At 45.2% G+C, this 11,731-nt stretch overlaps 1 protein-coding gene across 1 annotated transcript; it reads left to right on the top strand.

Moving 5' to 3' along the window:
• Positions 1-7,035: 7,035 nt before the first annotated feature.
• On the top strand, positions 7,036-9,876 carry LOC119315028 (putative xyloglucan glycosyltransferase 10). Its single transcript, XM_037589729.1, has 5 exons — positions 7,036-7,776; positions 7,867-8,175; positions 8,257-8,547; positions 8,657-8,770; positions 9,121-9,876. Exons 1-5 carry the CDS (start codon positions 7,036-7,038, stop codon positions 9,736-9,738), a joined length of 2,073 nt encoding a protein of 690 aa, XP_037445626.1. The 3' UTR covers positions 9,739-9,876.
• The last annotated feature ends 1,855 nt before the right edge of the window (positions 9,877-11,731 follow it).

Raw genomic sequence — 11,731 nt, forward strand, 5'->3', positions numbered from 1 at the left:
AAACCGTTTGGTGCTCGGTGTGCAACGACGACCGCGATACTGGAGGCCGCAGGCTAGCTGCAACCACGATCTGAAGCCTCCCCTGTGCCATGTCTCATCACCAATGATGCGCCCCAAAGAGCCGCTTCCGCCGGCCAGTAACCTCGTGAATGAGTGGATCTCAACAAGGACGTAGCAGAGGCCTGCCGCCGCCGTCGGCCAGCCGGGATTCTTGCGGCGGCGTCCTCCGGCGACACTCACCCCTATGAGCGCACATACACATACTCTATCCCTATGAGCATCTCCTACGGACTGAGCCGACATATCATCTTGAGATTTTACAAAGTTATCGTAGGCGCCTCGTAATTGACGGGAACATCTTCTTCCATTGAACACACATCGCCAGAAATCGTAAAATAAATACAAAATAAAAGGCGAGCATGAGGATTTGAACTTGATAGGTTGAGGATGCTACTATCCTTCTAACCATCCAAGCACATGTTGTTTCGTTTATATTGATTGACGACGTTCTGTCCAGTCGGATGGACACGGTGGTGTTAGTAAGTCGGATTGGCTTTGGGATGCTGTCACAACCTAGTGATTCCCCTGATGTGGACTCAGGCCATTTAGGACTCCGGGGCCTGGTCAAATTCTTATCACGAGCCTACCCCAGGGGATCCCGCCGTCAGTTTGAGAATTTAAAGTCATTTTTGAATTTTGAAAAAGTCTGAAATTTGTGTTTTTTCATAAAAATAAAATAAAAAAGATTGTGAATTTGACATAGTCTTCCCAAATTTCGAAAAGCATCCTAATTTTAAATGGTGTTCATGAATTCAATGAATCGTCATGACTATTTTTTTTCTAATTTGGAATCTTTTTGTGATTTTTTTTACGAAATGCAAAATGTTAACCAATTTAAAAATATGCACACATTTGGATTTTTTTTAAAGGAATAAGAAGACCGGTGGGAACAAAGCAGTATTGAAAGCCCAAGGTGGGTCGCTGCCCCTAAACCGTTCTCGCAATAGAAATTTCCACTTTTCCTTAATGAATAGGAACTGTGGTGGAGTTTCTACGTGGCTACCCCATGTATAAAAATGTTGGTTAATAATTAGTTAAAGAATACCCTTTGCAAAGTTACTACCAAACTCTTTCCGTGACAACAAGTGACAAAATGCATGTACGCCACTTGTCGTCATCACCAGAACGTTTTGGTGGGTTTCCTCACCCGCATGGGGGGATAGAAAAGTTTGTGTCTAAATTACAAAACCGTTTTCATCACTGTGTTCCTCGTGTCGATACCTTAAAAACTAAACCAGGCTCAAAGCACATTTCCACAGTCCCATTATACCCCAAATATTTGGCCCATCCTGCTTGGTTTTCTGATATTTTTGTAACACACTTTATTATATATTTTTTTACCCTCTCAAACATATTGTGCTTCTGATTCAACCACCGAAAAAAACATATTATGCTGCTGGTCGCCTTTTGCTGATGACACGCTTGAAGCCTCTTTTGGTTTATAGAATTTTTGTAGGAATTCTATAGGATAGGATTTGCAAAGAAAAAAATTCTTTTGAAACCCTTTGGTTTGTAGGAATAGATTCCTATTCCTATGTAGGATATGAATCAATCCTTCACGTTTTGGAGGAAAAAAAACATTAGCCTAGACTCAATGGAAAAAATCATATCCTATGCACCAAATGACATCTCTTTCTCTATAGGAATTGACATGCATGTCATCTCACTTCTTATGATTTTCCTATTCCTATAAAATTCCTATCCTATGAATCAAAGAAGGCCTGAGTTTTTCTCGAGTCTCCTATCTCTGACTGAAAAGGCTACACACACGACGCTTGCAGCCGAAATGTGGACGACACTACATCACAGACCATCCACTGGCAAGTCTGAGCAGCCGTAAGCGCTTGGATCAGCTATCGTGCATGCATCGTTCAACACAAAATCGTCCATCAAGTAGTTCCGATCTCTGACTTAAGAAAATCATGCACGATGGCTTAAAGTTAGCCAGCTTTTTGGTTTCTTGACAGCTCCTAAAGTTAGCGAATGTTACATCATTACACGACATACATGCCCCTGCAAAGCTGAACTATAGCTAGGAAGAAAAGATGAAGTGTATCGCACGACGACGTAAGCACCATGAGTCCCAGCAGCTATCCCTCATCATCATAAAGAAAGGTCCCAGCGGCATGCACGGACAAACACTTGGGTCTGGATCGAAACTGACCGGAGGGAAAGCGGACGTGACGTGACCGATCGTCCTCGTTTCCACAGAACTCGGTCGGCTTTTTGCATGAAAGGGACGAAAAGGGGCTATTCGTGTGACGCGCCTAACGCGTTAACCCAACAAACCTGCAGACCATGAAAACAACTTCTTTGTCACGCTCTCTCGGAAAGAGAACAAAGAAGCTTCTTGTTCAGGCGCCTAGCTAACCGAGCAAGGTAAAATTGCTCGTGCTCATTCACTGTTTTGCAACAATTTTAACCTTTTGGAAAGGGATTGGCCATTTCTGAGTCAGACTTAGAAATAGTTATTCGACAACGCTATGTGGGTCGTCCGGCTGATCTTTGGGAAGGATAGGCTGGGTCGTGAGCCATGGGATAGCCGTCCGATCTACCTGTCGAGGTTTGCAACATGAATCATGTCGCACTTCGAGGTTTGCAACATGGGTCATGTTGCGTTTGGTCCGATCCACCCGACGACAGGGATCATGTTGCGCTGAGAGATTTACAAGACGAGTGCTTTCCAAAACAAGTCATGTTACGCTCGGGAGGTTTACAGTATGGTCGATGTTGCGGTCATTGCCGATGTCCTTTCATCGTCATCGTTCGCCCCACGGCCTTGGACTTGCAACATCGAGGCCCCTCGCCTTACAGTTGTGTGTCACAAGCCGGCTGGCCGGCCGGCCTCGGCGAGTGATGAACATGGGAAGATAGAGAGCGGAGATTGGCCGATCGAAAGGAAGAGGAGGAAGGGGTGGACCACAACAGCAACTAGTGCCCTAGAAAAATCGGGAGGAAGATATAAGGTTGCTAGAGACGCATTCGCATGGACACATGTATGACCCAAGAGGCGGCCACTATGGCACTTATTTTCAGCCGATTGATTATAAGCTTTCCTCATTGTTATTTACCATAACAATCTTCTCATTCTTTTATATTTACCCAAATCTTAACGAGTCTCAGTGTCAACTTAGAGCCAATAGTTTGGGATTTTAGAGAACCGTATAGTGAAACTAGAATATGATGAAACCTGAAAACTTGCAACCAGGATCAATTGATGGTACATGGACAAAACAAATAAGAGGTGGGATACCCCTGGGGCACTTGAACATATTTTAGAAATACCCTTGCTATGCATGGCAACTCTAGCCCCTTCTTCCTCCGCCTTTGCTCTGCTCATACTTCTCCATGGTGGGAGCCTACAAATGCGGTGAACAATAGGCAAAGCAGACACTTGAGATGGGCCCTGATCTCCAATCTGCCACTTGAGTAGTCTGAGGTGCTTGCCGGCGATGGCGTTCAGGATGGCAACCTACAGCGCAAGCATGAACGTGAGGCCCTGCTCGGTATATCCCGCGAAGATGCCAACCTGACGAATCTAGCGAACGGTAGAGCTAATTGCCTCAGAATAGGAAATGATGTAATAGGTTGTCCGATCTTAGCTTCTCGTACATCGAGTTTGCATGTCCCAAAAATATTTTCATCACACTAAATTAGTTACATTGAAATATCTTCAGAATAATATTACAACAGTAAAATGTTGCATGTGTAAAATATAATTTGTATTGTTTCATAGTCCTATATTTTCATGGTTTCAGGGCACTCCTATATCCTTGTAAAGACCGCATTATTTGACAAATCTAGCCCTATTGGCGACTTCGGCCATGTCTGGCCCTGAGCAAAACTATTTGAAACTCGGCTCGGTGCTAGAGAACACGGCGCCGAAGTTGTGCATATCGGTTCCAATCTGTATGGCTCTGATGTGGTGGGCCCAACAAGACCACCATTCCCCGAATGGATGGCATAACCGTCGATGTGACATTGTCGACGCCACACTATTGGGCACCGAAGTCTGCTGGGCAGTTAGATAAAAAATAGGTCGGCGCCAAATATCTCAACGCCGTCATTAGTGTCGGCACCTTATAATGTGGCGCCAAACTTGCAGATATAACCCTAAGCCTCACCCCCATCCCAATGCTCCCCAATTCTAACCAGCCCTCCCCCCGAGCTCTTTTTCTCCGTTCTTTCACTCAATCCACTAAAAACTCTTGGATTTCCTCAATCTTGACTATGGCAGCGCTCTTGGAGGTAATCTCACTCATTTGCACCTGTCATCACCAACTTATATGTCATTTAGTTATTGGATTTCTTCAATCCCATGCACACAAACTCTTGGATTGCTTGCAATGTTGTCATGTAGTAGTACATGTATGGGGCATTAACTATGGGGTTGGTTAAGATTTCTTGTTTTGCCATGAACTTTCTGGAGGTTATTTTTTTTTCAAACCCTAGTTATGGGAAAACAAGATACCTATGTGGTTGTCTTAGGATTTAGGCTAATTATGTTGAATGATTATTTGTATATGAATCATGCAAATGGAAATCCTAATTAGAATGTAGGTGTACAATGTATTTGTTATGGGGATTGTACAATTAACATATAGTTGTACATGTTTTTTTTCATATTATTATACTTTAATGTTTCATTTATGTTTGGTAGCGACGGAAGATGACTGGGCAGGAATTGCGTGTATCATGCAAAGATGCTCCGGTGCCACCAAGATATCTGGTACCGAAATGTTATTGCCGCAAGCCTTTGTACATCACACAATCTATGCACCCATCTACATCAGGCCGTCCATACTATGTATAGAGATGTATGTATAGAGATGGCCCTATGAGAATTTTACTAGCACATAATAGAGGTGTAGTTAATCTTTATTCATGATTGTCGTCTTATTTGCTGAAGTTGATGGACATTATTATTGTTACTACTACTTCCAATGAATTGATGGTCCGGAGTATTATGAGGATTATCTGGTTGGTGAGTATGTGGGTATTCATTTGGGGCCATGGTTGACACACACGTGGAAGCGCCTTATCCATCCACATCCATCTCCACCCATGATTTGGGCAGTAAACCAAACCACTCCCAAGGTGCCTCTATTCGTTTTGTGTGAGAATTGCCAAGATATGACATGGTTGTGTCCTCTTTACGGGCATGACACTTTGAAAGAGTCTTGGAAGGTTATGGATGAAGAAAAACGTATTGAAAAAAGAGGCTTTGTGAGGAGTACCAGAAGATGGATGCTGAAGAGGAGGTGAAATGGTGGCATTTGGAGGAAGAGTTAGAGGGTGGACGAAAGAAGGCGGGTGTGGAAGCCAAAAGGCTTAAAAATAAGCATTTTGAGCATGAGAAGAGAAGAGGCAGAAAGAGGAAGATGAAAAAAAAATCGTTGGCTAAAGTATAATCGCCATTTCACCTTCATGGATGATGTTATTATGGTTGTATCAAACTTGCCTATAGTGATGGACTTATTACTAGACCGGATTGTTGTATATTGTTATGGATGGACCAATGTGACTTTCTATTAGATGGAAACATGGTATTTTGTTATGGGTGAACTAGTGGATTATTGGGCATGCCATTGCATTACCATAGTGAAAACTATCCAGACAAAATACAGTGATTGGTGCTCGAGAAATGTAAACAATACGCTCATATGAAAAGACGATACTAGAGTGATTTTTAGCCTAATGGTATTTTCCGTAGAACATCTTTTTAGCACACCATGCCTTATACTCTTCTTACCATGCCTCATACTCTGTATGTTCTAGTTGTGATTTGCCTAGTGGTCCTTTCTGTTGGCCATCTTTTTATAACACCATGCCTAGTACTATTTTTTGTAGGTTTCTTTGTTGTCCTTTTTCCTTTTCACCTCGAACCGCTTAGCCTGTTGATTCTCCACGTATGTTCCCATACCATTAGAGTTTGAAATGGCATTGGTTTTCTAGCCAACATTGCGTGGCACATCGGGCTCCTTTCTGTTTAAGAAGAACCGGTTTAGTTTTAGTTTTGTATTTACCTGTGTAGTTGGTCAAGAAGGCACTTGTGAAATTTGACAAGGGCCCGTGGTGTGGCCGCATACAAACTAACATCATCCAAGATATCCACTACTGGATTTGATCTTGTCTTCATCTGCAGTGTAGCAAGCCTTCACAGCACAATCATAGTTGATAGATTAATGGACATGAAAAATCTAGCTCTTCTGCTAGTCACATATCTGGCGGCATGAATGAACCACTCAGAGGACCTACGAGTTCAAGTGCTTTCTCTTTTCCTTTCTCACTCCTCGAAGATGATCCTGCATTGGCCATTATGTGTGTGTGTGTGGTAGTGAAAGACTTGCTTGGTCGTAGTGAAGAAACCCCACACCCGATGCTATTTATAGAGGATAGTTGGACACAAGCAGTGGAATTAAAGTAAATTGAATACAATAGCTACATTCACGAAGTGATATATTGCTTTATGCTTTATTATCATGGAAATATAGAAGAGTGCTCTAGATACATCGTGAAGGACCATAGATTGTGCTAAAGGCGCACCAGGGGTACATGACGACAAAGCTACGACTCCCCACCAAGTGCTCTAATATGAGATTTCAAATTTTTTATCTTAAAATCACTGGTCGGTAATGAGGACGCGTGCTTCAATTGTAAACGGATCGTTTCACCGCTTCTAGAATCCACATTGCATGTTACTCTATCACTATTTTTAAGCAACATTAGTACTAAGTAAGTGCATGAACTAGCTCCCTTCTTGGCACTGCATGCCATTTGTGTCCTACCGAGTGGAGTGGTGGTGGTGGGCAAGATCGATTGGCATTGCGTCTTCAGTTGAAGCTGTCTTGCTCAAAAGAAGGGGAGCCCCAGGAATAGTGTGTGACCAGTGAGTACAGAGAGCAGGATTGCTATTTTGGGAAGAATATTAAAGGTGTGAGCTTCGCTGGTGGTGTGTGAGGAGTTTTCCTTTTGATGGCACCATGGAACAGCTTGTGGGCCAGCAGGGCCGCCATTGCCGGCGGCAATGCCTACCGCGACATGCCGGTCATTGTCAAGATGGAGAACCCCAACTGGTCTATTTCGGAGATTAACGGTAGCGGTGACAACGGCGAGGACTTCTTGGCCCGAGTAGGCGGGCAAAGGCGAAGAGTGAAGAACACGAAGCAGATCACATGGGTGTTTCGTCTCAAGGCCCACCGTGCCGCTGGTTGCCTAGCGTGGCTCACATCCGCCGCGGTTGCGCTGGGCGACGCTGCACGCCGCCGTGTTGTGGCCGGCCGGACGGACTCTGACGCCACTGATGGGGAATGCGAGGATGTGGCGGAACGGGCTCCCACTTCGAGGCGGTCTCGGTTCTACACGCTTATCAAGGCTTGCCTCATGATGTCCATCTTTCTCCTTGTTGTCGAGCTCGCCGCCTACTCCAACGGCAAGGGGAACCTCGTTGTCTTCATCAATTCTTTCAATGCATCGTGGATACGCTTTCGTGCCGCCTATGTTGCCCCACCGCTCCAGCTCCTCGCCGACGCATGTGTGGTGCTCTTCCTAGTCCAGAGTGTCGACCGCCTCTTCCAGAGCCTCGGTTGCTTCTACATTCTCGTCAAACGCATCAAGCCTAAGCCTCTCTCTCCAGCACTGTCTGATGCAGAGGACCCCAATGCCGGCTATTACCCCATGGTGCTCGTACAAATACCAATGTGCAATGAGAAAGAGGTTTGCACCACTGCCACCACCTACAATTGCCCCCACAGTTTCAATAGATTCAAAAAAATTATCATGATGGCTATCTCTTGTTTTATTTAGGTGTATCGGCAGTCGATTGCAGCAGTCTGCAATTTAGAATGGCCGAGGTCCAACTTTCTTGTGCAGGTGCTGGACGACTCCGATGACGTGGCAACGCAGGCATTGATCAAAGATGAGGTGGAGAAGTGGAGGCACAGTGGTGCACACATTGTGTACCGACATCGTGTCCTTAGGGAGGGCTACAAGGCAGGTAACCTCAAGTCGGCGATGAGTTGCAATTATGTGAAGGACTACGAGTATGTCGCCATCTTTGATGCCGACTTCCAGCCATACCCCGATTTCTTGAAGCGCACTGTGCCGCATTTTAAGGTGGAATTCAACTATTGAATTATGTGAACGTATAGATTTTAGTGATTCTAGATTATGAACTCTTTCATTGGGTGGGTGCAGGACAACGAGGATCTGGGTCTTGTCCAAGCCAGATGGTCATTTGTGAACAAAGATGAGAACCTATTGACACGGTTGCAGAACATTAACCTATGCTTCCACTTTGAGGTGGAGCAACAGGTGAATGGTGTGTTCATCAACTTCTTTGGGTTCAATGGCACAGCTGGGGTGTGGAGGATCAAGGCTGTGGAGGACTCAGGAGGGTGGATGGAACGAACAACGGTGGAAGACATGGACATTGCTGTTCGTGCACACCTAAAGGGCTGGAAGTTTGTCTTTCTGAATGATGTTGAGGTGCATCTTGTGCCTAATTACTCATGGATTGCATTATTACATCATTACTATGGTAGATTAAATATCTTATGATATATCTTATGCTAATTTGTGTATCATCTCTGGGCAGTGCCAATGCGAATTACCAGAGTCGTACGAGGCTTACCGCAAGCAACAACACCGGTGGCATTCGGGGCCGATGCAATTGTTTAGGCTATGCTTGCCAGATATCATTAGATGCAAGGTATTGCAAGTGCTCTTTTCCTGCTCTAAAATCCAGTTCATAATTTTTGAGATAGTTGTACACTGTGATTAGAAATGCTACCAACATCGTAATATGTTTTATTGCTTGTGACATTTGTAGATTCTTCTTTTCCTAGACTTTTGTTTACATACTTATGACATCAGGTGCATTTGTGTGTTGCTTAAGGTTCTTTTCTTGAATACATACCTAGAATTCATGTCATTGTATATGCTGCTCACTCAAGGTTTTTGTTTTCAATTATGTCGGCTATCCGTTAACTTTGGATAACATTATTATTTGTCAAAGATAGCAAGGTACTGCTCTAATGGTAGCTAATTTTGTTATGGCAGATTGTCTTCTGGAAGAAGGCCAACCTAATATTTCTTTTCTTCTTGCTACGCAAGCTCATCTTGCCTTTTTATTCCTTCACACTCTTCTGCATTATCCTCCCAATGACAATGTTTGTGCCTGAAGCTGAGCTTCCCAATTGGGTCGTCTGTTACATCCCAGTGTTAATGTCATTCCTAAACATTGTCCCTACACCGAAATCGTTCCCGTTTATCATCCCATACCTGCTCTTCGAGAACACCATGTCTGTTACCAAGTTCAATGCCATGATCTCTGGACTGTTCCAGCTAGGAAGTACATATGAGTGGGTCGTCACCAAGAAGTCCGGTCGATCATTGGAGGGTGATCTCATTTCCTTGGCGCCCAAGGGGTTGGAGCAACTAAAATATGGCTCATTGCCAGCCATCAACCTAGCAATCAAGGAGCAATCGAAGGCCAAAAAGGAATCCAAGAAGTACAACCGAATATATAAGAAGGAGCTTGCCATGTCACTACTCCTCCTGTCCGCCGCCGCTCGCAGCTTACTATCAAAGCAAGGGATTCACTTCTACTTCCTGTTGTTCCAAGGCATCTCCTTTTTGCTTGTGGGACTCGATCTCATAGGTCAGGACATCAAATAAATCAACCATAGCATGGACATAGGAAGTAATTTGTCACTAAACTTGTAATATGTGGGGTCATGGATGTTGTTGTACCTTCCATCGACAGAGGGGTGTAGGAGCTAGGACCCCGAAGCAAACATGCGGCATGGTAGTCAAAGGATTCTTACAACAGTGTATGTATGTCATGTGTAGATATATATTAGATCAGTCATCTTGTTGATCTGTGAATCTGCCTAACTGGTTCTGGTCAATCACATTCTTTTGTAACATGTTGTTCTAGATGATGTTCAGGTTAGAATTATATCATAGTTCTAAATCCCCCACAGAAATGATTTCCCGACCTTGTTTCAGTTGTGTTGATCGATGCATCTGTTAGTACCTATCCTGTTTGACTCGTCAAAAGCTTGCTACATTTCTGCATCACCTCAAATTTCCACTCTAAAAGGTAGTTGCATGACTAGAACTGACGAGTAATTCCGTTTCATACAATTTGAAGTTTTGACCAGTTTCAAAAAAGGAAAAATAAGAAAGGGGAAATATACTAATATTGAGAAACAGTATAACGCATCTACCACCGAGCCTCCACAGTGTTTTCAGCCTGTCAGCCATCGGATCACTTGAACGTACTATGTAGATCACCTCAGTCATCCCCAGGTTGTCCTGGCGCTCCACGCACCGTCTCGCGGGCTACTGCTCTGCAGACCGAGCTCCCGCCCCTCTCCGTATTCGGGCCATCAAAGGCCCAGGTCCAACTTCCCATTCGCACGGGGCAGGTGGTGGTCCAGTGTGTCCACAGCGCTATCCCGCTCCCTCGACCTCTTCGCTTACTGTTCCTCGGTCCATGATGCGCCACCATTCCTTCATCCGTGATGCACCGCCGTGGCCATCCGTCCCGTCGGCGACTCTCTACTACAGGTCTATCTCCGCGTCGGTACCCTCTACTCTCTGTGTATTCTTCCTCTGTAGGCCCCTTTTTACTGCTTTTAATTTCCTATCTTGCAACGTTCCTCCATGGCAGCTGCGGCGGACAGCTGCGCCGGCGACGTCCATGGCCGGCTATACTCCTCCTACATCCTTCTCCATACTCTCACAGATGTACCACACGTCACTTCCAAATTGAAACTGAAGCAAAAACCGCCGCGTAAGAAGGATCTCGAAAAGCTCCTTTCAGCGGCCGCTGCGCATGGATGAGATGTCGCGCAAGTTTGGACCTGAGGAAGGTCCTTTCAGCTAGCGGCGACGGGGCATGGATTGGAGGAGGCAGATACCGACACCTTCTGCTCGGCTTCCACTTCCACCGTTCCACCTCCTTCTCATGGATCTCCTATCTTCTTTACTTATCCAAACCCATACATGCATGTGGTTGATGCTGGTGAGTCCCTTTTCAGCTGCCCCTCCCACCTCCTTCCCATCACTTGTTTTTGGCATGATCATGTACTAATTTCTTCTAGATTTTCGTTCCCGAGAAGAGGACTACAAGAGAATACATCCAAAGGCACTAAGGTTGATTTCTGTATTGACATATCTTCTTCTTTTTTTTGAAACGGAGGCAAAAGCTTTACCTCATCTCATTAATAAAGAAGAAGAGAATTTCCCGGTTAATTAACGGAAATCCGGGAGAAAACCGTTACAACACATCCACATAAGACACACATGGCGATCTGGCAACCAACACAAGAACGCACACACGTCGCCAAAGGAGAGAACACCCTCAAGGTTGCAACCCGGTGCCATCGTCATCACACCTCCACAAGGGCGACTCCGACTCCACCATCGACGACCACCGAAGTAGCCCTCGCCACAAGCAAACGCCGAGGCCTGCACCGGCCGATGCCAAACAGTCAACCGCACACGCCGACTACCAGGCAGCTCCAACTCTGTCAACGAGCATTGCAGGAAATAAGCGCTGAGCCTGCGCCGAGCCAGCGCCAGAACCGACCACCCGCCTCGCGTCATCATTGCCGCAAGGGCCCCTCCTCAGCAGCTCCGACTCCAAGAAGACAAAGTGAAG

Source organism: Triticum dicoccoides, chromosome 1A (assembly GCF_002162155.2).
Source record: "Triticum dicoccoides isolate Atlit2015 ecotype Zavitan chromosome 1A, WEW_v2.0, whole genome shotgun sequence".
In the NCBI taxonomy this organism is placed as follows: domain Eukaryota; kingdom Viridiplantae; phylum Streptophyta; class Magnoliopsida; order Poales; family Poaceae; genus Triticum; species Triticum dicoccoides.